Consider the following 26967-nt stretch of genomic DNA (forward strand, 5'->3'; position numbering starts at 1 on the left):
TTCTTTCTTTCTTTCCTGCCAGATTAGAAAAATGCTATAGTCATAGTCTACCTAGTTTTCAACTGAGTATTTGAGAAAGTCTTTATCTGTGTTCATTGAGAGGCATAATTCCCAGGAATAAGAAGATGCTAGGTCCATTGAATTCTGGCTCACAACTATAGTGCTATAATGAGTTATGGGCATCAGGACATTGATAAGATGGAGAAAGTCTACAGGCAGACCAGCAGAATGATGATGGGTCTGGGGTCTATGCCATATCAATCAATCAATCATAAAGTATTTATTTAATGCCTACTATATGATATGCCAGTGGGCAGCTGGGTGGCCCAGTAGATAGAGTGCTGGGCCTGGAGGTAGGAAGACTCATTTTCCTAAGTTCAAATCCTGAGTTGCTGAAAGGGCAGGGAAAAAGAACATTTGCATGTGAAACACTTTAAAAAATCAAATTTAGAAGAGACACATCAAATAAACATCCTTGTAAGAAGACATCAACTGTTCCAAGAAGTCTAGAGAGAGAACAGTTTCTCTGAGACAAAAGCCTGGACTTCATATGGGGATGGCTACAAGGCATTGTTGTCCAACAGTCCATTTACATATGACTGTTTTCAAATGTTTTAAAGGATACAACAGAAATATAAATCCCAGAACTGCCTGGGGCCTGTGACAAAATTGTTTGTTGCTTGTTTGTAGCGTACCCGACAGAATTGTAGATTGTTGTGTTTTTAAATCTGAATTAGAAATGAATAGCTAGTCGTGAATAGGTTCTGTTTGAGGCATTAGAAGTCACAGGTGACTAGATGAAGATGGAAGAGGAGAAACCAGAGAGCAGAAGAATCAGAAGACCCAGCAGCTATCTGGAGAGAAGCTGACAGAGAACTGCCCCTCGTCACTGCGCAGAGGACAGGAGCGTGAGAGCTGCTACTTTGGATATGCTCTCTGAAACTTTGTGCATTGGTGGGAGAGTATGACCCAGGCTTATCAATGGACTGTGATCATGGTTTTTCTTGCGTCTGCATTCTCACTCAGTCCATGTTCCATGTTTAATGACTGATACAAAAGTGTCACTGTGATTAATTTTGGGCAAATGGAAGCACATAAGTAGGGGCTCAGGAGTTAAAGTGACAAGTATTAGGAGTATATCCCTGCTCACATGCCAGGGTTGCCCTCTCCAGACCCTAAAAGCAGATGGTAGCTATGTAACCACCCTCCTTCTCCTCCTCCTCCTCCTCCTCCTCCTCCTTCTTCGCTTTTTGGAGGGAGGAAGGGAGAGCAATTGGGACTAAATGGTCCCCCAGTTTTGTGTTACGTGTCTGAGATTGGATTTGAACTCAGGTCCTCCTGACTCCAGGGCCAGTGCTCTATTCACTGCACCACCTTGCTGCCCCAAGCTTTTTCTTCTTCTTGTAGATGATCAGCTACAACTAGTCCCTTTAGAGTGTGCTGAAGGGTTTTCCTTAGTGAAAACTCTAGAAACCACAAATATGAATCCATCCTTGCAGCACCTGACCTATGGAGGAACTCTTCTCTCTGCCCCAGTATTGGGTGGCTAAGCTTTGCCTTCCCAGTGCTATGAATTGCTTAATATGTTCTCCTGGTGAGAGATATTGGCACTCACTAGTCCAGAGTATGCATGCCTTTCCTCTTCCTGGTGTCCAGTTACTAACAACTTAGGAGAGGTTATATAGTTGAAACCACAGAGACAGAAAGGGAGTACACATGGACATTGTGCCCGGATATTGAAATAGTATTTCTGCCTCTGCCAAAGTCCCATCCAGCCTGCATAGTTAAGTGATGGGGGAGCAGTCAATATTACTGTTGCTTTTCTAAGCTGATCCTACTGAAGGTCGTGAGAGGCAGAATTGTTTAGGGATTATTAAATCAATCTACTTTCCAGTCAAGGCTTTTAGGCTGAATTATCCTTTCTGAGTTTAATTTTCTTCCTCTGTGAATTGAGGATGTTGGCCCTTGTTTTCCACAAAAGGAAGCTGAGGCCTGGAAGGATGTCCAAAAGCACACAACTACTTTAGAGATAAGAGCTGGGCCTGGGGTGGGTTTCCCAACTCCTGGTCTCATACTCTAAATGAATGAATAAGCATCATTGTGTACTGTTTGCTGTTGTTCAGTCATCCCGTCCTTTGTGACCCAACCCCCTTTGGGTTTTCTTGACAAAGATACTGAAGGGGTTCACCATTTCTTTCTCCAATTCATTTTACAGATGAGGAAACTGAGGCAAATAGGGTAAAGTGACTTGTTCAGGGTCACGCAACAACTAAGTACCTGAAGCTGAATTTAAACTCATGAAGATGAGTCTTCCTGATTCCAAACCCAGTGCTCTATCCACTGGGCCATTTTGCTGCCCAATATGAATGAGCTAAGTACTGTGCTGAGTGCTGGGGAGAGAAATAAAAAGCCAAGACAATCCCTGCCCTAGGGCAGTGAAGGCCAAGGGGGCACTTTTGTCCAAAATTTTACAAGAACACTATGATATGTTAAACACACACACACACACTCTTTCCATAAAATGACATTACAAAAGACCAGGAAAGATGGGGTATGAGAAAATAAATTAGGCAAAAATAAAAATTAATAATAAAAAATTAAATGAAGGGATTCAAAACTTCCTAAGAGCCTTTCCAATTCTGACAGCCTATTGTATAGTTACATAGGGGAGCAGAAAGCATGGAAGATTCAAACCCAGATTTGTCTTGAGTTCAAGTCCAATGTTTCAAACCTAAGTATTCTTCACTGATAATAGAAACGTGGCAAATAGGGACTCTCAGAGTTGTTTGCTTAGACATATGCTTTATTGACTAGTATGACAAGTTCTCACCAGCAACTAACCCCTCTAATCAAATCTATAAATCAACAAGCATTTATTAAGTACCTACTATATCCCAATACTGTTATTAAGCTCCTACTGTATTCCAGGCACTATCCTAAGCACTGGAGACACAAAGAAAAGTAAACGATAGTCCCTGCTCTCAAGGAGCTCACAGTCTAATGGGAGAGACAACAAGCAAAGGGACTATATGAAAAAGATACAGACGGGATAAATTGGAAGTCATCTTGGAAGGCATTAAGATTAAGGAGGATGGGTACAGGCATCTTACAGAAGGTGGGGCTTTAGCTTCGATTTAGAGATGAGAAGGGAGAAAATTCCAGGCCTGGGATAGCACCAGGAAAAGCTGAGGGAAAATGGCCGGAGTTGGGAGTTAGAGTATCTTATTCAAGGAGGCCAATGTGGCTGGATCATAGACATTGGTAAGATACATGTTTTATTTGTAAAGGTCCGAAATGAGTCCGAGATCCAGAAAGGCCATTCAAGGAAAGACAAGAGACGTGATCATTAGAGACACAATGGGCAGTGGGTCCCTGGGAAATTGGAGTATGTGTCAGGAATCCCACTTTTGTTGTTGAAGGAGGGCAGAGTAGGGTCAGCATTATGGCTGATTTGATGCTAAAGCAGTGAGTTCTTGTCTTAAACCTTCTATGTAGCTTGTCTGAGGCCAGGACTAGTTCTGGAAAAATAAGAAGACTGTAACTATCACCATAGCTAAAGTGTAAATTAGCTTTATTGGTAGCCATGTTATACCAATGATTCATACTGACTTTCAGTCCATTGAAATTCTTAGGTATTTTTCATAAACATTTGAATAACCTTGTCTCCCTAATCCTATACTCATGAAGTTGATTTTTTGAACTCAAGTACTGGACTTTACATTTACAAATATTAAATTGCCATTAAATTAATGGCACAGTAGATGGAGTGTCTAGGCCTAGAGCCAGAAAGAGGTCTTCTTGAGTTCAAATCTGGCCTCAGACACACTTAACTAGCCATATGATCCTGGGCAAGTCACTTTACCCTGCCTCGGTTTCCTCATCTATAAAGTGAACTGGAGGAGGCAATGGCAATCCACTCTGGTATCTTTGCCAAGGAAACTCCAAATGGGGTCACAAAATCAGACATGATTAAAAAAATTACTGAACAACAATTAACTAATTAATATTAAACCTGAAAGTCTGAGTCTGGAGTGGAAATTAAGGAGGTGGGGAGTCAGGAAGGCAAATATAGAAACTAGTCCTTCTCTTTCTGTTCTTCCTCACTCCCAGGCCTTTGCAGTCAGTCTGATAAGTCTCAATAAACTATGAAAATTTTTCCAAATGTGACTAACTTCATTTGGATAGCGCTTCGTTGCCAGAGTGGTCCTGCATATTTTAGGTCCTTTTTTCTTTCGGTGCTACACAATCAACATGGTCAAGCTTGGAATCTGACCAGTTGTTCTCTATTGGCAGATTGTAATCTACAGACTACAGTATGAGAGGAGTGGAGTCAACAATAACCGCCCACATTGACCGAGTGCTCATTTTGGACTGTACACTCACTGCACTGTGTTAGGCAGTGGAGGGAGGGAAGATAGCAAGTTTAGGTCAATTATGGATCTGACTTCCAAAGACCCTTTTAAGCTATGGAGGTGGGTGAGGTTTGGAGAGAATAAAAAATGCGTGGGTGGGGTTAACCCTTTGCAGAGGAAACTCCAACAGGGCTTTTAGTATGACTTGGTGACTGTGAAACTGACAGATATGATGAATTAAAGTTTTTATTTCATATGAACAATGCTTGCTCACTTTAAATCCTTATAATAAACATTTAGATTTACTAGGCTGGGCAATGTGGGCAAATACAAACATAGATGATTCTCTTTATCCTCGAGAAGTTACAGTTTAGCCTGAAAGACCAGAAAGAAAGGTTAACAAGGGGAGGCTAGGTGGCGCAGTGAACGTAGCACTGGCCCTGGAGTCAGGAGGACCTGAGTTCATATCCAGCCTCAGACACTTAACATTAGCCATGTGACCTTGGGCAAGTCACTTAACCCCAACTGCCCTGTCTTGCCCCCTCCAAAAAGAAAAAAAAAAGAAAAGAAAGAAAGGTTAACAATATGAAATAGTGAATCAATTAATCAGTAAGCATTTATTAAGCACCAACTTTGTTCCAGGCACTCATATACTAAAGGCATGTAGATAACCAGGTGTCTGGGGGAAGAAAGAGAAATTGCTGCATGTTGATGGGTTACAGAAGATTTCTTGAAGAAGGTGGGGCATAATCTGGGTCTCAGGAGAGGGGGAAGATTCTTTTGCATTGCCCAGATGGAGGAAAGGGAGAGGATCTAGGGCCCTCTTGTATCCAGTTGAGTAGAAGCTTGGCTTCATGTTCTTTTCCTGTTGGTTCTTGTCTTTGCATTTCAAGTGAATAAATGCAGGGCTTTAACATTTTTAATGATTGACTCCAGATGTTCACACTGGAGACTCATATTAAGTGGGCAAAGCATTCACACACACCAGGGTTCTTACAGGAAGTCTTAAGTGTGCAGAGAGCTTGTGGTTTAGACCTCAGTGTTTCCTGGCAAGGCAGAACAAGTCTCAGAAACCCAGGGAGGGATGAGGCCACAAATATCACACTGATGTTTCAAAGAACCTACTTCACTGTCTTCACTTTAGAACGTTAACTGACAATTCTTGCTCCTTCCTGTTTCTTCTCTCCTCCCTGATCCAGGGTACCTGAATATTAAGTCCCATATGGGAATGAGCATAGGCACACAGAAGGCATGGTCAGCCCTAAGCTCTCTGCACATCTATGGGGTGACCTTTTAGTAATGACCTATGAAGGATATTTGATGGAACCAAATTCTTTCTCATCTCTGCTATTGTACATGCCATCTAATTAGCTTCTTGCTGCAGACCTCCAGTCCAGAGTGAGAAACAGTGTGGTACAACGGAAAAAACTATTGAATTTGGAATCAGTAGACCTAGATTTGATTCCCAGATGTGCCAGTTACTACTTGTGAGACCCTAGACAAATCAACCTGTCTGGGACTTTACAAGTTTCCTCACCTGTAAAATGAGGCAGTTGGATCAGATGGCCTTCAAGATCCATTATAGTTCCAAATTTCTGATCCCTTTCAGTTCTACTGTTTTCTACCAAAGTGGCTTTGGCCAAGTAATTACATCTCTCCAGGCTTCAGTTTCTTCATCAGTAAAATGAGGGGGTTAGGGTTAGGGAGTAAACAGCCTCCAAATTCTCTTTGAGTTCTTTGTCTACAGTTGTGTCAACTATGATTTTCCACTTCCTAGAATATTTGTTGAGGGCAGCTGTTGGGGGAGTGGAGCGCTAATAGGCAGCTGTGAACAGTATGGGGGCACCAAATCTAACCTTTAAATTGTGCTCCTTCCAGTTTGCTGTGGTTTATTTACCTAGCCAAGCCAAGGAGCTGACACCTCCCTTTCCAGTTTCATGCCACAGGACTTGTGTGTGTGTGTGTGTGTGTGTGTGTGTGTCTGTTTCTGTGTTGTATGAGGGGGAATATTATAGAACTGGACTGACTGGACTTTAGGGCCCCAGTTTGATTCTTCTCCTGTTATATAGACCTAGTCCATCTCAGTTTTATTCTAATGTCTTAGCTAACACTGGGTTCTCTCTGACAAGGAACAGACTGAGATTGTCACAGCAATGACTTCTCTCTCCTTTACAAAAGACTAGATAAGCAGAAACACTTCGAGAGGAAGCTTTTCTCATTTAGTTACATGTACTCAACATCTGCGTGGCCCAATAAAGTTTTTTTTTTTAAACAATATCCATTATTCCCTACCTTCCTTCAACTCTCAGTTCCTGTACTACCTCTCAGGGGAACGGCTCAAGATTTTGCAACTTGGGGTCTATGTTAATAATCATTTCAATATCATTGGTTTCTTTTGTATTCCTGTTTGTTTTATCTTATTCATTTAAAAGCATCATTCTGACAAGGGGTCATTGGCTTCACCAGACTGCCAAAAGAGTTCATGACACAGAAAAGGCAAAGAACCCCGGCCTTGGTTGTCAATAATCTCTCCCTCCTTCTCAAATGACCATGTACTTACTCACTTATGTGTTGTATCAACCCAAAAAGATCTTAGTTTCTTAAGGAAAGATCATTTTTTAGTTTATTTTTATCAACCTAGTACCTAGTGAAGTGTCTTACTCATTGGATTGAACAAGAAAACCACAAGGAATTCTCTTGTCAAGGGCAAGAATTGTTGCTTGGTCATCTGGGCTTCCTTCTACTTCTAGCTCAATGATTCTCTTAATGGTTGCAATCTTTTTAAAAAAAAGTTTTTTTTTTTTTGCCTTTTGGAGGACAATTGGGGTTAAGTAACTTGCCCAAGGTTACACGGCTAGCTTTTGTGTGTGTGTGTGTGTGTGTGTGTGTTAAATGTCTGAGGCTGGATCTGAACTCAGGTTCTCCTAACTCCAGGGCGGAGTTTAGCTTCTTTTTCCTCTTTGACAATGGAGTCCTGCCATGAGACCACATTACCCTGGGCTGGGTCAACAAGTCCTCGGTCATTTTGATTTCTGTCATTTGACATTTTTTCTCTCCCTTAGAGAAGAGTAGATAAGCCCCATACATTGTTCATGACCAGTGGTACTTAGGAAAAGTAGTAGCCCAACAGTAGAAAAGGCTCATGGGAATTTGTACCATGCATAGGAAAAACTCTGCTGTATTGTTTATTTGGCAAGTTCTTTTTTACATCTTTTCACAAGTGGGGCAAAGAGAAACTTCCCCTTGGAGAAATAATTATCATTTTTCCTTTTCCTGGTGAGGAGGCTTTTGCTGATTTCGAGGCCTGGGCAAGGGAGGGCCGCTTTGCTGCTGGGCTTTTGGAGAAGGCCTTTTCTGCTGTGGCTGAGGGCGATGACCAGGTCCTGGGGGACAGCGACCAGGTACCTGGAGACGGTGACCAGGTGCCTGGGGACGGTGACCAGGTGCCTGGGGACGGTGACCACCTGGTTGCTGAGGCTGGTAACCACCAGATAGTTGGGGATGGTGATCTGGACTCAGAGGAGGCTTTCGACTTCTCTCTTCCTTATTTATTCTCGAGATGTTACTTTCCAGATTCTGATCTGTAACTGCAAAAAAAAAAAATACATTTTAAGTCTTTAAAGAAGTGATCTACATGTAATATAAGACCCTGAGAGATGCAAGCTGGAGGACCACACTGTTATAATGCTATTTCTAAGGACCATGCCACCAGACTACCTAGGGCAAGGGTTTTTAGCCAAGAATCATGTTTTGATGACTGTATTTTAATGTAATTGTGTTCCTTTGTACTCCTATGTATTTTGTTTTCTGAATCTAAAAGCATTTTTCTGGTTCATGGTTTTATGAGAGTGCCAAAGGGGTCTATGGCACACAAAAATAGTTTGGAACCCCTGATCTAGAATGAAATAGGATTTTAAGATTTTAGGGCTGGAGGAAGCCTTAGGAATGAGTTAGTCCTCTTTTATATGATATAGATGAGGAAACTAAGAGACAGAGGACAAAGTACAAAGGGACTCCAAGATTAATTGGCCTTTTACCAAACTCCATTCTAGATAGTGTTCCAGGTTAGAATGTATTTGCTAAGTGTATTCTTGATTGGCTCGTAAGGATTTACTCGACTCAATCTTCAGAAGGTCACAAGGAGTTAAGAGTTCTGAGGCCTGAAGTTAAGAGACCTCCCTCTGCTCCTTTCTTGGGGAGTAGGACTCCTTGGCTTCCAGTAAAGTGGATGATTTATTGGATGATTTCAGAAATAACAAGTGAAATCCAGGACAGACGTCTGATGACAGTCACAGCGTGCTGCTACTGTCCCCATCTTGTCTTCTTCCCCCATAGGGACTGAAGATTAGGGTTTATCCTACCCAGAGCCTTCACTAGATGGTGATGCCCCCAAGAGTTTGCCTCACCAGGTTCTGGGAATTTGATTATCTTCTCTATAAAGATTCCCAGATCTTTGTATCCAACCCTCTTGGCTGGGCTGCACCCAATTGACCAATTGTCTCTAGTAGAGTAGAGCTGGATGTCCCATAGAAATCTCAAATTCAACATATACAAAATAGAACTCATTTATCTTCCCCCACCCAAGTCCTCCTCTCTTCCAAACTTCCCTCTTACCATAAAGGACATTGCCATCCTCCCAGCCCAGGTCCAGAATCAATGCCATCCTGGATTCTTCATTCACACTAGCCCCAGCTATTTAATCTGTTGCCAAGTCTTGTCATTTCTACATTCACTACATCACTCCTACATGTCCCTGTCTCAAGTCACACAGCATGCACTGTGATGGGGAGTCCCCATCACCTCCCAGAGCCCACTGGTTGGTTTTTCCTGCCTCAAGTTTCCCCATTTTAATCCATCCTCCAGTCAGCTGTCAAAGCAGAGGACATGTCTGATCATGCCACCAATTCAATAAACTCCAATGTCTCTTCATTACCTTCAAGGTCAAATATAAAATCTTCTGCTTGGCTTTTGGGGTAGCTAGGTGGTATAGTAGACTGAACACCAGCCCTGGAGTCAAGAAGATCTTAGTTCAAATCTAGCCTCAGACATTTTTAGCTGTGTGACACTGAGCAAGGCACTTAACCCTGTTTACCTCAAGTTTTCTCATCTGTAAAATGAGCCAGAGAAGGAAATGGCAAACCACTCCAGTATTTTTGTCAAGAAAACCCAAAACGGGATCACAGAGAGTTGGACATGACTGAAAAAAATGATTCAACAACAACAACAAAAAAAAAACTGTGAAGAAACATTCTTTTGTGACATCAAACTTAAATCAGCCTTACTGAAATTTCTACACACTGTACCTGGTTTTTCCCTTTTAGAAGTTGAATGATAGGTCCTCAAATCTTTACACAATAATATCTCCTTTGAGCTTTCATTTTGGAGTGCTGGGCCCCTTCAGTTGCTTCAATCAGTCCTCACATGGGGTGGATTTGAGACTTTCACCATTGTGGTCCTTTTCTCTAAGTGTTCTAGCCTATCAATGTCCTTCCTAAATTGTACCACCCATAACTAGACACAAGACTCTAGGTGTGGTCACATCCGGTCAGGGTAGCAGGGAGCTTGTTCCTAGAAGCTGTGACGCTATCTATATACAGTCCCCTATTGCATTAATTTTTTTGGTAGCCACATCACAGTCCTGACTCATATTGAGCCTGCAGTCCATAAACCGCACCCCCATCCCTTTTCAGATAAGCTTCTGTCTAATCATTCCTCCCCCATATTATATGTGTGAAGATGATTTTTTGTAAAGTATAAGCCTTAACATTTACTCCCACTGAATTTCATCTTTTTTAGATTCAGTCCAATGCTGTAGCCTCTTAAGGTCTTTATGGATGCTAGATCCATCATCCAGTGTGTTAACCATTCTTCCCGGCTTTGTGTCATCTGAAAATCTGAGAATCTTGCCATCTAGGCCTTTATCCAAGTCATTAGCAGAATTGTAAGCAACACAGGGTCAAGTACAGACCCCTTTGGCACTCACATGGAGACTTCCTGCCAAATTGTTTAAAACTATTCTTTGTTCCTCTCCTTTCTTTGAATTGGAATGCATCTGATGGCATTATTGCCTGGTCCCCATCTTTCCCACAAAATAGCATGACATTCTTTATCAGGTGCTTTGCTAAACCATAGGCCGATAGGTGGCACCAGTCCCGGAGTCAGGGAGACTCACCTTCGTGAGTTCAAATCCAGCTTCAGACACTTACTAGCTATATGACCCTGGGCAAGTCACTTAACCCTGTTTGCCTCAATTTCCTCATCTTCAAAATGAGATGGAGAAGGAAATGGCAAACCACTCCAGTATCTTTTCCAAGAAAACCTCAAAAGGGGTTATGAAAAGTTGAACATGACTGAAAAATGATTGAATGACAGCAAAAGTAAACCTATCTATGGAATCCCTCAAACATCAGTTAATAACCATAAAGAAAAGGACATAAGTTTTGTTAGGCATCATCTGTTCTTGATGAATTCATGGTAGTGGTTCATAATTATCCTCTCAAGATATGTTCCAATAACCAATTTAAAAAGGAGTTCCTACCATACTTAAAAAGCAAATGTCATCACTTTTTTCCTACTTCAAATTACCTAATTTAAATTCCTTCGTCTTTCTCTTAGAATTTTTACTTTCTATCCCATTATTCGTTTCTTTCATTTTCCCTGAATCCAATAGAATAGTAGAGGCAGACTGTGGCCAGAGTGCTGGACTTGGGGGTCAGAGTTCAAATCTGACTAACAGGGTGGCCTTGTTTTCTTAATTTTTAAAATGAGAATAATAATACTTGCAGTCCCTTCCTCAGAGTTTTTGTGAGGAAGGGCTTTGTAAATCTTAATGTGAGTTTTCTTTTTTTTCTTCCCTTTAGCCATCTTAAGAAATGGAACTAATACAATTAACTTTTTATTTTCCAAGACCTGATAATCCATTTTATGTACTGTGCTTTGCTCCCTTCTCCCTGTTTCTGCGCCCTATGTATCAAGATATTTAGCACAGTAAGTAAAACGTATAAAAATATTTTACCCACAGCTAATGAGTTCTTGTAGAAATTAACCACAAGATTTTGTTTGCTCCAAGACACTGGGATGTAGACCACATATTGAATACTAGTTTTGCTCTGGTAGCCGTTGGGAAGGTTTTAGAGGGTGGATCCAATCTGTACAAACCTCAGAAACCAACCCCAGTCTATGTAGTTAGGTGGCACAACGGTTAGAGCATTGAACCTGGAATCAGGAAGACCTGCATTGAAATCTGGCTTCAGAAACTTACTAGCTGTATTTCCCCAGACATAATCTCTGCCTCAGTTTCCTCATCTGTAAATGGAGTTATTAACAGCACTTGCCTCCCAGGGTTGTTGTGAGGATAAAATGAGATAATAGTTATAAAATGTTTTGCGAACCTCAAAGCTACATATAAATGCTAGCTGTTATTAAAGTGGGTCTCCTTTCTTTAGATCTGACTGGGTAGAACAGTGGATAGAGAGACAGACCTAGAGTTAGGGAGACTCATCTTTGTGACTTCAAATCTTAGATGCTTCTTAGCTGTGAGATCCTTGGCAAGTCACTTAACCCTGTTTGCCTCAGTTTCCTCATCTGTAAAATGAGCTGGAGAAGGAAATGGTGCAAATCATTCCAAGATTTTTGCCAAGAAAACCCCAAATGGGGTCACAGGGTCAGACATGACCAAGGTGACCAAACTGGGTTTGACTGAACCAGATTTAAAGATCCAAAGACATTTATAGGATTATAAAATATGGAAAGTAAGTGTTGGAAAGGACCTGAGAGCCCCCCTAGCTCACCTGTACCTAAAGGACGTCTCTTCTACAACAGCTCCCACAAAAGGTCATCTGACCTTTGTTTGAAGATACCACAATACTTCCTGAGGCAACCCATACCACTTTAACCCTTCTAATTAACAGGAAGTTTTGTCTCACCTTAATAGAAGAACCACCTTCCTACAACTACCACCCACTGCTGATCCTAGTACTGACTTCTGGAGCTAAAAAAAATCTAGTTCCTTCTTCACATGGTAGCAATTCATATACCTTAAGACAAATATCGTTCTCCTACCTAGGTCTTCTCTAGATACCCCTCAGTTCCCTTAATGGTTCCTTTAATGACATGGACTCCAGGCTACATCATCATTTGCTTGTCTTCTCCTGTATTCTCTCCCAACTGTCAATATCCCTACTAAAATATGTTGGTAAACGATGGTGATGATGATAATGGGTGATATTTATATTGTGTTTACTATATACCAGACACTGTCCTGGGTGCTTTGCAAATTCCCTCATTTGATCCTCATAACAACACTGGGAGGTAGGTGCTTTTACTATCCCCATTTAACAGATGAGGAAACTGAGGCCAGAAGAAGTTAAGTGACTTGCCCAGGGTTACATAGTTAGTAAGTGTCAGAGGCTGGATCTGAATTCAGTCTTCCTGACTCCAGGCCTGGTGCTTTTTCTGTTGTGTCACTGACTGCCCCTCAAAACCAAACTGAAAACAATATCCCAAACATGGTCTGACCAAGATAGAAAACAGAGGAACTCTCATTTCCTTCATTCTGAACACTATGCCTCTCAATACAGCCCTAACAGAGGGGAGAGAAAACTTTATACATATATACCAAGCTAGAGATCATAGAAAATAGCAGCTATTACATTAAAAAATGGTAAGAGAGATTCCCACTAATTTGATAGGAGTTTAAATCCAAGAAAGAAGCTAAAGATATAATCCAAGGCCTTAGATATCTATACACAAATGCATGTTAGTAATAAGCAAAGTAAACTTGAAAGTCTACATAAGGAGGCAAATTTGACTTTATAGGCACCACTGAGACTTGGAAGAATGAGATTCATGGCTAAATATGGGTCTAAAAAGATATGCTTTGTCCACAAAAAAATGATAATAGCATTTAGTCATTTTTCAGTTACATACAAATCTTTGTGACCCCACTTGGGATTTTCTTGGTAAAAATACTGGAATAGTTTGTCATTTTCTTCTTCTCATCTTTCCAGATGAGGAAACTGAGGCAAACAGGGTTAATTGACTTGTCCAGGGTCACAGACCCAGCTCATTTTACAGATGAGGAACTGAGGCTAACAAGGTTAAGTGACTTGCCCAGGGTCTTATAGGTAGTAAGTGTCTGAGACCAGATTTTAAGTCACAAATATGAGTCTTCCTGATTACATGCTTAGTGCTCTATCCACTGTGCTATCTAGCTGCCCCGTCCACAAAAGAAAAAAAAAGTAATAGATAAAATAGTTAGCAGAATAACATTGTATATTAAGAAGGTATATTTGTGTAAAGATATCCAGGGATCAAAGTGGGGAGGCCTAGAGGGAAACATTTGGTTGAAAATCAAGAGAGGGACATCCTGGAGAAATATCCTGAGAAGACAACCACCCCTCCAGTATAATGACAACTCCTTCAAGTAAGAAACTATCTGACTTGATATCTAACATTTGTATTCTCATAACACATAGTAAGTGCTTAATGAACGTTTGTGACTCTCTCTGGAATTCACCTCCCAAGATGTTAGCTATTAGATTTAGGATTCAAGGCAAAAGTGGGTAAACACTCCTAAAACTATGGGGCTCACAAACCCGCACCAGTGTATTCCCCATTAGCAGTCAGCCAATAGACACAATTAGCTCTTAGCAAAGGCATTCACTAAGATTGTACAGTCAGGGATGGCTAGGTGGCGCAGTGAGTAATCCGCAGGCCCCAGGCCCCAGACTTCGTTCCGGTCTCAGACACTTAACACCCACACACCCACACACAAAAACTAGACGTGTAACCTTGGGCAAGTTACTTAATTGCCCTCCAAAAAAAAAAATGTCACAGTCAGAACAATAAGTATAAAAAATTCCCTTATAGATGAAGGGCATGTTCTCCCTCAAATACAAACAGGGCCTTTGGGAAAAGCAAAGTATGGTGGTAATGAAACATGTAGGAGATAAATATGGCCAATGCAAGTCACAATTGTGGTACCACAGGGGCCCAGTATAGTTTCTCCCTTCTTAGGGAGAACTAATACATACAACTCTACCCCAGATACAGTATCTCTGCTGGGTAGGTCGCATAATCAGCTTCCAAGGTTTTCTCCTCTCCACTGTACTCAAGAACTCTTTACTTATTGCCAAGAAAAGCTCTCCAAATCATAGCCCTTTTTCACTGCCAGAGGTCCTGCTCCTTTATTCAATTATTTGAATTCAAATTACTAACTCTCTTTATCTGGAATGTACGTCCTGCACCTTGAAGCATTATCTCCTACTGACAGAGTAGCTCACCTTTAAGCTTATATGGCTAGTGGAGGGGTGGTGGAGAGATAATCTCTTCCCCCTACCCATCCATGATAGTCCCTTGAACTGGTAGCTCTTGGCATGTATCCTCCTAAAACTTCTGAATTAATCCAGTGTTTATTCATTTAAAGTCCTAAAAAGCCAAATCCAATGGGATTACTCCCTTTCCTTCCTATACAAAGGTGTTCACATTTCACAAAGGGATCACTAGATGTTGACACCTTCTTAACCTATTGACACCTCATTACCTCTGCCATACTTGCCTTCTGAGACTAGATTAACTATGAATATTAACTATAACTATTGACTATAATTGTATTAGTTATCTTCCTTCCCTCATAAACTATTGTTGATTGATTAATATCATGGACTGATCACAAAATTATCAGGAAATTCTCTTGACTGATCCTTAAAGGATGGATGATCTCTCTTCTTAAGTTAATTTTGAAGCTATGTTATTAGTCTTTGGAATCAAATCAATAAACACTTATTAAGTACTTATTAGGTATCAGGCAGGGCAGCTAAGTGGAACAGTGGATAAGGTCCAGGTCAAGAAAATCTCAAATGGGGTCATGAAGAGTCAAACACTGACTAAATATCTGAGCCACAACAGGTATCAGGCCTTCTGCTAAGTGCTGAGGAAAAAATAGAAGTAAAAATAAATAATCCCTGCCTTCAAAGAACTTACATTCCAATGAGGGAAGGATAACACTTAAAAAATATTGGGAGATGGGAAGGTGCCCACATGGGGACATGGCAAAGAAAGAACCAGAATCAGGAATGGAGAGCAGATAGAAATGTAGGGGTGAACATGGCGGACCCAGTCACCTTTCTGGGAGGAACAGAGTACTCAGAAGAAACCATTCAGGGACAGAATGATGTTCCAGGGCAAGAAGCTGTTTCTTCCTTAAAGTATCTAGTTCCCCATTGTCCAGGAAGAGTCCAATGCCTCATAGCAATACCACTACTAGCTCTGTATCACAGAAGCAATAAAAACAAAAAGGAAAAGGACCTAGGTGTACAAAAATATTTATAGCAACTCTTTTCTGGTGGTGAAGAATTAGAAATTGAGGTGATGCTTATCAACTGGGAAATGGCTAAACAAACTGTGGTATGTGATTATGATGGAATACTATTGTGCTTTCAGAAATGATGAGCAGAGAAACCTGGAAAGACTTATATGAACTGATACAAAGTGAAATGTACTGTGTACAAAGTAACGGCAATATTGTAAGATGATCAGCTATGAATGACAGCTATTCTCAGTAATGCAACGATCCAAGACAACCCTGAAGAATTTATGATGAAAAATGCTATCCATCCCTTAGAGAAAGAACAGAAGGTGTCTGCATACACATCAAAGCATACTTTTTAAGCTTATTTTTTTCTTGAGAGGTTTTTTTTTTGTTTTATTTTGTTTTTGGTTTATGTTTTCTTTCACAACATGACTAATACGGAAATGTTTTGCGTCATTACCCACATATAACCTATATGGAATTACTTGACTTCTCAACGAGGATGGTTGGGGAAGGAATGAAGGGAGAGAAGTTGGGCCTCAAAGTTTTAAAAAAAAATGTTAAAAGTTGTTTTTACATGTAACTGGTGGAAAAATACTAATTTTTTTTTTAAAGAGTCTCATGGCTCACTTTAGCTCATCATATTCTCCTACCTCCTAATCTCCTGACATGATTCAGATTTTCCTTCTGTCTGCAGATTTCTTTTCTTTTTTGTTTTTTGCCTTCTTTGGAGTTAGTAGACCTTTATTCGAATCCTGGCTCTGCTAGCTCCTAACTTTATCGTCTTGGTCAAGTCCTTTAACCTCACCAACCTCAGGTCCTTAACCTATAAAATGGAGCTGGACTAGATTACCCCTGGTGTTCCTTCTGACTCTAAGTTCTCTGACTTTGTGATTCCTAATAGCCTTGAGAGTGGAGAGAGTCTGGGGCGGCCAGGTAGCACAGCGAGTAAGAGCACCGGCTCCAGTGTTGAGATAGACCTGGAGATCGAATCCCGGGCTCAGACACTTAGCACCCACCCAGAAACACCTGGCCGTGTAACCTTGAGCAAGTTACTTAACCCCAATTGCTTAATAAAAAATAAATAAATAAATAAAGAAGAGAGTGGAGAGAGTCTTCTCTGGCCCTTTTGCTTTCTCTTTTTTTCATGTTCCTTTTTATATCGCTATCACTTCTCAATGATCCCCTTACCCCAGTAGAAGTCATTCTTCTAGCAAAGAAGTACAGTTAAGCAAAACAAATGAACAAACTGGCCACCTCTGACAATGCCTCATTGCACACATGGATTCCACCACCTCTCTTCCTCCTCTCAGGAGAGATCTCTTTCAACTTCAGGCTTCTAGAGTCATTGTTGATCAACCAATCAAAGCTCTCTTTTCTTTTCATTTTGTTTTGTTTTCCTTGCATTGTTCTGGTTATCCTGGCTTCTTTCACTTTTTCTTATAAAAGGGAGACAACTGGGGTAGTGTGGTGCAGTGAATAGAGCACCGGCCCTGGAGTCAGAAGGACCTGAGTTCAAATCTGTATTCAGACACTTAACACTTACTAGCTGTATGACCTTGGGCAAGTCACTTAACCCCAATTGCCCTGCCGTCCTCCCTCCAAAAAGTAAAAAAAAAAAAAAGAAAAAAAAAGGGAGACAACTGACATTTTGTGCATTATCATTCAGTCATTTCAGTTGTATCTGACTCTTCATGACTCCATTTTTTTTCTTGGCAGAGGTACTGGAGGGTTAGCCATTTCCTTCTCCAGCTCATTTTACAGATGAGGAAACTGAGGCAAACAAGGTGAAGTGACTTTCCAGGGTCACACAACTAATGCCTTGAACTCACAAGGATGAGTCTTCATGACTCCAGGCCTGGAACTCTATCCACTGTATCACCTAGCTGCCCTACTTTTCCAATTCTTTGACAATAGCAAGAAGACAAACACCACGTGCTTTTTATATCACTACAAAATTTCCCTGGCATAATAATAATAAGAATTATAACTTATGTAGTGCTTTAAGGTTTGCAAAGAACATTCAAATATTATTTCATTTTTATCTGCATAATAATCCTAGGGTGTTGCTATTGTTGAGTCGTTTCAGTCACGTCCAACTCTTCCTGACCCCATTTGGGGTTTTCTTGGCAAAGATACTGGAGTGGTTTGCCGTTTCCTTCTCCAGCTCATCTGACCGATGAGGAAACTGAGGGAAACAAGATGAGGTGACTTGCCCAGGGTCACACAACTGGTAAGCATCTGAGGCCAGATTTGAAATAACAAAGATAAGTCTTCCTGACTCCAGACATGGCACGCTATCCACTATGTCACCTAGCTACCCATAGATGCTATTATTATCCGTCTTTTATAAATGAGGAAACTGAGGCTGGCAAGGATTAAATGAGTTAGCTCAGGGACACACAGCCAGTCCATTTCTGAGGCTGGATTTAAGTTTAGTTCCTTCCAATTCCCAGTCCAGTGTTCTGTCCACTTGCCTTCTTTCTGGAAGTGAAATTGTTAGTTCTCAGTTCTCTGTGTTCTTGCTCATGCTTTCCTGGCAAATTGCTATGAACTAAGTGCCTTTTAGTGATAACTTTTTCAACCACCTGAATGTGAATTAGCAGCTCCCTGCCAAAGACTCACGAGACACTGGACCAGCTGATGGGTATGTTGAGGGGATTTCCTTGCTGAATTCGTGACCAGCCACTTCCTCCCTCTTCCTACCTTTTCTACTCTCTCCCAATGACTGGAAAAGAGAATTCTCCTCTCATTTTTCTGCTCCTTTGCTGCTCATCATCTGTTCTGTCCTGGAGAAGCAGGTCACTCTTGGAAGAGTCCTGGAAGTAGAGTCTGAACCAAGACCCTAAGGGGGAATCAGTGAAACATTGATTTATTTTTTTTTCCCCTGGATCAGTTGGTTCAGAAGAATCTTCACTCCAGGAAGTGATGGAATACTATCACCTGATTGACCACTATGGAATAATTGAACGAACAATCCATGACCCAGACACTCTTCCTCTCATACCTCAGGATTCTTGTCCTCACATTCTTCTTTAAACCCTGCATGCACATACAATCACTATACTAGAAGCTTTCCTCTAAAGTCTTCCCCTGAGGCAGCTGATATGGGGGTAGTAGAGAGAATGCCTAATATGGAATTGTGAAGATCTGGATTCAAATCCTACCTCAGAAACTTGCTATCTATGTGCTCCTAGTATTATGGACCAGGAGGCTATGATGCAAACTCCGAGCAGCTTGAAGTATACTGTTCCCTCCTCCTTCTACACCCCCTTTAATCCCAGACACTTAGGTGGGCATTCTGGGAGGCTTCAATTGTCTCCTCGTCACCTCTCCCCCACCCCACCATTGCTGAGAGCAGGAAACTGTGGGACAAACCCAGGACAGTCTGAGTTAACTTTGTCACCAGGTGGAGCGACCTAAAATACAACTGCTGTCCCTTTGGACAAGGAGTGTATAGGGACTACTTTATGAACTGAAGAGTTCTTCTGCAACTTCATCGAACCTCCCTGAGGGCTACTCTTGCCCAGGTGTCACCTGGTGTGTTTTTATTAAAGAAATTACTTATATGAACTTTCAAGTTCTGAGTGGTCCCTTGCACCCAACGTGGAACTCCTCCCAGGATATCTAGGTAAGTCACTTAACCTCTCTTAGCCTTGGCTTCTTCATCTGAAAAATGGGGATAATCTTATCATCTACCTCACAGAGTTTTTGTAAGAATAAAATATTATTATATTAATACCATATAATATAAAATAACATATACCTATCTAGGCAGGTAGATAGATCCAACTATGTATAACCTTAGTGCCATATTATTATTTTTTGCCTTTTTTTGGAGGGGGAGAAAGGGCAATTGGGGTTAAGTGACTTGCCCAAGGTCACACGGCTAGTAAGTGTCAAGTGTCTGAGGCTGGATTTGAACTCAGGTCCTTCTGACTCCAGGGCCGGTGCTCTATTCACTGTGCCACCTAACTATCCCTTTAGTGCCATTTTAAACATAGTTTAAAATAGTACTAAGACGTTTAGGACACCCCCCCCCATATAAATATGTGTATGCATGTATGTGAGAGAGAAGTGTGTGTGTCTGTGTGTGTAAAACTCTTTTCAAACTGTAAAATACTATCTAAATGTTAGCTATTATTATTTTCACTGTTTGTGGATACCAATATAGTACCTTCAGTTGTCTCTCATTTTCACCATATGACCAATCAGCTCCCTTTTCTGATTATGCATTTCCTGAGGGATGAATTTGACACCACTTCTTTCATTCAATTGGAGAAAATATACCATAGTCTATTTATGTCAGGGATGCTCCAACAAATCACCTGAAATTGTGATTCTCCAACAACTGTTGGGCTCCATGATCATAGACTTAAGATCAAGGGTGCCAAACTCACACAGAAATAGTGGGCAATAAGCCATCCATTAGGATCTCTAAAGGCTGCAAATTGCCTTAGAAAACCACACATTAACATGTATGCATTATTATATTTTTATTTATTTTGTTAGCCATTTCCCAATTACATTTTTTTAAGCAATTGGGGTTAAGTAACTTGCTCAAGGTTACATGGCCAGGTGTTTCTGGGTGGGTGCTAAGTGTCTGAGCCCGGATTTGGTCCCAGGTCATCCCAACTCTGGGGCCGGTGCTCTTACTCGCTGAGCCACCTGGCTGCCCCTAAGCAATTGGGGTTAAGTAACTTGCTCAAGGTTACATGGCCAGGTGTGTCTGGCTGGGTGCTAAGTGTCTGAGCTCGGATTTGATCCCAGGTCATCCTGACTCTGGGGCTGGTGCTCTTACTCACTGTACTACTTGGCCGCCCCCCTCCCCCCGCAATTACATTTTAATCTAGTTTGAGGGTACTTGGGAGTCAACAATCTTAAGTACCCGCAAATCAGATTAAAATACAATTGGCAACTGCCTTTTGGAAATATAAGGGCAAATATAATTGGGCCTCTGTTGGTTTGACATCTCTACCTTAGAGCACTGGTGTTCAAAAGATGGAGTCTGGTATCACAAAGCTGCTTGGGGTCATTAAAAATGATGTATAATTTCCCTGTCATCTGGCCCATTTTTCTCCTGTCCTAATCTGGACCTCACTCACTGTCCATCCACTTTTATCCTCACTGATCTCCATCTGTCTCTCACTTTCCCCTCCCATCTAGTCTACACACCATTGACAGGTTGATCTTCCTAACAGAGTTCTGAACACATCATTCACCTGATTAAAAGTCTTCCATTTGATTTGCTTGTTCAATTAAATCTTTATCCAGAATCCTCTATGTGCAGAATGCATTATGGTAGGATCTGGGGATCCACAGTTTAAACAAGACATATAATCCCTGATGTCAAAGAGTTTACTGTCTAGTAGGGAAGGCTATGCCAAATACACAAATGCCTAAAATACACATCAATGCCATCACTCTGTGCCAAGCTAACCAAACACTGCATCTCAGAATTGGTGGAGTCTTTAGAGGTCACCATTCTACTTATCAGCATGGTACAGTGGAATAAACGCTTGACTTTGAAGTTCAAAGACCTGAGTTCAAATCCTGTCTTGAATATTTACTACCTTTGTGCTGTTAGTCAAGTATTTTGACCTTCCTGGATTGAATTTTCTTCATTTATAAAATGCAGGGATTGGACTAGATGTCCTTGGATCATGCAGCCCCAGTGTGATCTGAACCTGATTAAAATGTAAATCAATAAATATTAAAGAAAATAAACAAAAATGCAACAGAACATAAATTATGTTAATCTATGGTTTTCTACTTTTCACACAAATAAAATCAGATCTAAATAATTGGAAAAATATCAGTTGCTCCTGGGTAGACTGAGCTAATATAATAAAAATGACAATTCTACCTAAATTAATTTACTTATTCAGTGCCACACCAATCAAACTATCAAAAATTATTTCATAGAGCTTGAAAAAATAATAACAGAATTCACCTGGAAGAACAAAAGGTCCAGAACATCAAGGAGATTAATGAAAAGAAATCCAAGGGAAGGTGGCCTATCCATACCAGATCTAAAACTGTATTATAAAACAGCAATCATCAAAACTACTTAGTACTAGCTAAGAAATAGAGTGGTGGGTCAGTGGAATAGGTTAAGTACACAAGGCACAGGAGTCAATGACTGTAGTAATCTACTATTCAATAAATTCAAAACCTCCAGCTTCTGGGATAAGAATTCACTGTTTGTCAAGAACTTCTGGGAAATCTGGAAAACAGTATGGCAGAAACTAGGCATTATCAACATTGTATACCATATACCAAGAAAAGGTAAAAATGGGTACATGAGTTAGATATAAATGGTAAAACTGTAAGCAAATTAGGAGAGTAAGGAATAGTTTACCTGTCAGATCTATGAAGAAGGGAAGAATTTATGATGAAACAAGAGATGGAGTATATTATGAAATGCAAAATGGATGATTTTGATTATATTCAATTAAAAAGCTTTTGCAGAGACAAAGCCAATGCAACCAGAATTAGAAGGGAAATGGAAAGCTGGGAAATAATTTTTTGCAGCCAGTGTCTCTGATAAAGAAATGCCTCATTTCTAAAATATAGAGAAAACTGAGTCAAATCTATAAGAGTGCAAGTCATTCCCCAATTGATAAATGGTCAAAGGATATAAACAGATCATTTTCAGATGAAGAAATTAAAGCTAACATATGAAAAAATGCTTTAAATCACTATTTATTAGACAAATGCAAATTAAAACAATTCTGAGGCACCACCTCACACAACCTCAGATTGGCTAATATGACAGAAAAGGAAAATGATAAGTGTTGGAGAAGATGTGGGAAAATTGGAACATTAATGCATTGTTGGTGGAGTTGGGAACTGATCAACCATTCTGGAGAGCAACTTGGAACTATGCCCTAAGGGCTATAAAACTGTGCATACCCTTTGATCCAGCAATACCACTACTAGGTCTATAAACCAAAGACATCATAAAAAAGGAAAAAAGACCCACCTACATGTACAAAAATATCTATAGGAGTTCTTTTTGCGTTGGTCAAGAATTGGAAATTGAGGGGATGCCCATCAATTGATGGCTGAACAAGTTGTAATATATTAATATAATGGAATACTATTGTTCCATAAGACATGGAGAGCAGGTAGACTTTGGAAAAACCTGGAAAGACTTGAATGAACTCATGCTGAGTGAAATGAGCAGAACCAGGAGTACACTGTACACAGTAGCAGCAGCATTGTGCAATGATTGACTTTGTTAGGCTTAGCTCTTCTGAACAATGTAATGATCTAAGACAATTCCAAAAGACTCATAATGGAAAATGCTGTCTACATCCAGAGAAAGAACTATGAAATCTGAATGCATATTGAAGCATACTATTTTCTCTCTTTTTTGGGGGGGGGTTCTTTGTTTTTTTTCTTTCTCATGGTTTTTCCCTTTTTTCTGATTCTTCTTTCACATGACTAATGTGGAAAATTATTTAATGTGATTATACATATAGAGCCTTAAAAAAGAAAGAAATTCCTTGCAATTCAAAAAAAACATCTGTGGTTTTCTAAATCAATATGTGACACCACCACCCCCTCCCAAGGATCCTTAGGTATGGTTTAGTGAAACCATTTCTATTTGAGTTTGACATCATCATTTGGGTTCTATGATCCTGAAGAATTCCTCTATACCATATCCAACCACTAGCTATCCACTTCTTGTTAGAAAACCTCCAAAAACAGGAAATACTACTCTTTACTCCCTATGTGATATTAGCTCCATCACTTTTTTCTGAGTCTTGGTCTCTTCATGTAAAAATTGAAGGACTTGCATGTATAATCTCTAAAGTCCCTGCTAGCTCTACCTCCTCTAGCATTCTGAGAATTCGTAAACAGGAGAGGTCCAGTTAAAGTGGTATAGTAAGTTCATGCAGGGAGTGGTCGTGTAAGGGTACTTATCCTTTCTTCTGGCATGGAGCACTTTGGCAGTCTGATAAAGGCTATGGACCCCTTCTCAGAATTATGTTTTTTAATAATGGGAGGAAATACTCAACTTCAATTAGAAGTCAGTGAAAATAAAAGATGTAATTTTTCCCATCCAAATTCATGGGCCTCCTGAAAGCTATTCAAGGACCCCTTTGGTGCAGAAGGGTGTTTGTGGACACCAAATTAGGAAACTCTGCCTTAAAGAAAGAAAAGTGTTTCAGCAGACAGAATGGTGGGGGTTATATGGAGAAGACCATTTCAGAAACATGGGGAACAGTGACAAAAGTCTGGAGGAAGCAAAGAGAATGTAAGTTGGGGGAACGCCAAGGTCCATGGCTTTCTGCCTAGTCTAGCCTTCCAGACACTGAAATCTGCCACCTCCTACCTTTCCAGAATTATCTTATACTCTATCCTCTCTTGTCCCTTGTACTCTGAGCTCCAGAAAAAATGGATAATTTACTGTACTCTGAACACTGTCCCAAGCTTTCCTACCTTCTTGGCTCATAATATTCCCCATATTTCCTTCTCTTTAAAAATCTTCATTCTTTTAGGGCTCACTTCCTCCACAGAAGCTTCCCTGAACCATTCCTTGGTCCCACCCAAAGCTGAAAAGATCTCTCTGTGATCTGAACTCAGAGCAAACTCTAGCATATTTTATTTTCTTACATTAATTTCAATTTTTATTATAATCATTTGTATACATTTAGGATGAGCTGTTTTGATTAGGGACTGAGTGCAAGCTTCCATAGCTCATGATATTTAGCCAGAACCAGACCGGACCATGATTGACATATTCCATCATGACTCTTCTTTTGCCATTTGCCCTGCTGAACCCCTCCCTGCCCCAAAACATAGCTTGGTGGTACAGTGGATAGAGAGGGCCTGGAGTCAGGAAGACTTGAGTTCAGATCTGACCATAGACACTTCTAGCTGTGTGATCCTGGGAAAGTCATGTAACCCTGTTTGCCTCAGTTTCCTAATCTGTAAAATGAGCTGGAGAAGGAAATGATAAACCACTCCAGTATCCTTGCCAAGAAAACCCCAGATTGGGTCATGAATAGGTGGTCACAGCAGAACAACAAAAACCCTTCCCTCTTCTCTTTTTTACCTCTAGCTCTGGTCAAAGAAATTAAATCAAGGCTACTGTTACTCCTGGTAAAGGTGTGTCAGTTGACTGTCCTATATATCAGCTCACCATCCCTATGACTCAAAATTAAGATTCCTGCTCCTTTACATATGTGTGTTGTGTATACATATATATGTTTGTTTGTGTGCATGTGTGTGTATAGACTCACAAACATATATATTTGTATGTATGTGTGTTGTCTCCTCCTATCAGAATGCGAGCTCCTTGAAGTCAGTGTCTCTCTCACTTTTTGTATTCATGTCCCTATCTTTTAGCATAGCACCTTGTTCATAATACACATTTAATAATATTTTTATTAATTCATTTCATTTCATCACCACATCACCACAGAGTCAAGCCTCCTTGACTCAAAAGGGGAAAAAAAAACAGTTCCTGCCCTCAAGGTGCTTGCCTTCTACTGGGGGTGTACAACATGTACCCAGAAAAATAAATAGAAGAAAATTTGAGGAGGAACAGAGCAATGACAGCCAGGGGGCCCAGGACCAGTTTCTCATTAGAGATATCCTATGAGCTAAGCCCTGAAGGAGACAAAGAGTTAGTGGATAGAGGTGTGAGAAAGGAATGAATGCATTCCAGGCAGAGAAGTGGCTGATGGGATACCAAATATGGAGAACAGCTAGTAGGCAGTTTGGCTGGAATGTAGAGTATGGGAAAGGGAATAACATGTCATAAGGTGGGCTAAATCCAAATTTTGAAGAGTATTAAACAATAAGATGAAGAGTTCGCATTTTGTACATGAAGCCATGTTTTTGAGGGGACTCTCTGGTCAGGGAGATGGCAAAATACATGGAATTCTGGATTTATAGTCAGCAAGACCTGAGTTTGAGTCCTGCCTTAGGCATTTACTAGCTATATGACCCTGGACAAATCACCTAACCTCCATCAGCCTCAGTTTCCTCATCTGGAAAATGAACTGGAAAAGGAAATGACAAACCACTTTAGTATCTTTGCCAAGTAAACCCCAAACAGGGGCATGAAGAATTGGACACAACTGCAAAATGACCAAACAACAACTGAATCAGACATCTAATTGAAGATGCTCAATAGGCAATCACTTATATAGGACTCAGGATAGAGGCTAGGTCTAGATATATAGATTTGGACATTATCTACATAGAGATAATAGTTGAGTTAATGAGAGCTGATGAATTAACCAAGGCAAAGAGTATGACAAGAGAAAAGAAATATGTCTCTGGGGATTAGTTTCTCTAACCATTTAAGGCTCAATCTGTAAAGTACTGTACAAAATCTGGTGAGACCTCACCCCATTCAGCCCTTCCAGTCTTATTTCCCAATTCTCTTCCTTCAAGCACTGTACAACCCAATAAAACCAGGCTATTCACCATGCCCCAAACACATCCTAGACCTCTTCCTAGACCTTCTGTGTTTTCACTTATGCTGTTTATCTCTGTCTGGAATGTTCCCTCCTTGTACTGCTGTCATCCCACCCATACTCAAAGACCAATTCAAATGCCATTTCCTTCAGAAAATCTTTCCTAGTCTCCTACATAGAAGCGATCATTACCTCAACAGATCCCATAGCGCTCAGTATTTTTTCTTAAGTACTTATTTTCGTCATATGTATCAGTAAGTGACTTATTACCCACCTACCCCCACCATATCGTAAGCTACTCAACAACAAGACACTTTATCTTATTTATTTTTTGTATCTCCTTTAGTACCCAGCATGGTGTATTACTCATAAAAGTTACTTTACACTTTCTTTTTGAATAAATGAATGAAAGAATGAATCAAAATAGTAGTTTATTACAAAAATCCAGTCACTGACAATGTACATTATGACTGGCCTGAGATGGAGAGGAGATTCAACAAGGGGCAGAACTGACCAGAACCTTTATACCAAGGGGGAATTGAAGCCGACCTACCTTTTGGGGTGTTTAGGAAATAAATCCTTCTTTCTGCCACCTTTAGAATGTATGATATTCAAAATTTCATTCTGATTAATACAATGACTATTGAGAGTACTCATGATGAAATGTGCTACCCACCTCCTGACAGAGAGCTAATGGATACAGAATTCAGGGAAAGGAAAAGGAAGGGAATAAGCATTTAAATGTGTACTATGTGCTAGGCACTCTGTTAAGTGCTTTAGGAATATTATCTCATTTAATCCTGCAGATTGAAGCACATTTTCCTTTCCTTTCCTTTCCTTTCCTTTCCTTTCCTTTCCTTTCCTT

At 40.5% G+C, this 26967-nt stretch overlaps 1 protein-coding gene and 1 long non-coding RNA gene across 2 annotated transcripts in view; one reads left to right on the top strand and one right to left on the bottom strand.

The window, feature by feature from the left end:
* Window positions 1-17215, top strand: part of LOC138162807 (uncharacterized) — a 164782-nt gene extending 147567 nt beyond the window's left edge. The window contains exon 5 of the long non-coding RNA XR_011168717.1: window positions 15795-17215. This is a non-coding gene — a long non-coding RNA (uncharacterized lncRNA). The remainder of the gene's footprint in view (window positions 1-15794) is intronic.
* Window positions 5099-26967, bottom strand: part of CD2 (CD2 molecule) — a 41826-nt gene continuing 19957 nt past the window's right edge. The window contains exon 5 of the mRNA XM_069090249.1: window positions 5099-7939. Within this exon, the coding sequence (XP_068946350.1) occupies window positions 7611-7939 (329 nt within the window). The 3' untranslated portion in view covers window positions 5099-7610. The remainder of the gene's footprint in view (window positions 7940-26967) is intronic.

The sequence above is a fragment of the Petaurus breviceps genome, unplaced genomic scaffold, assembly GCF_028583685.1.
Source record: "Petaurus breviceps papuanus isolate PSGF00001 unplaced genomic scaffold, PetGlider_PUasm1.0 186, whole genome shotgun sequence".
NCBI lineage: Eukaryota > Metazoa > Chordata > Mammalia > Diprotodontia > Petauridae > Petaurus > Petaurus breviceps.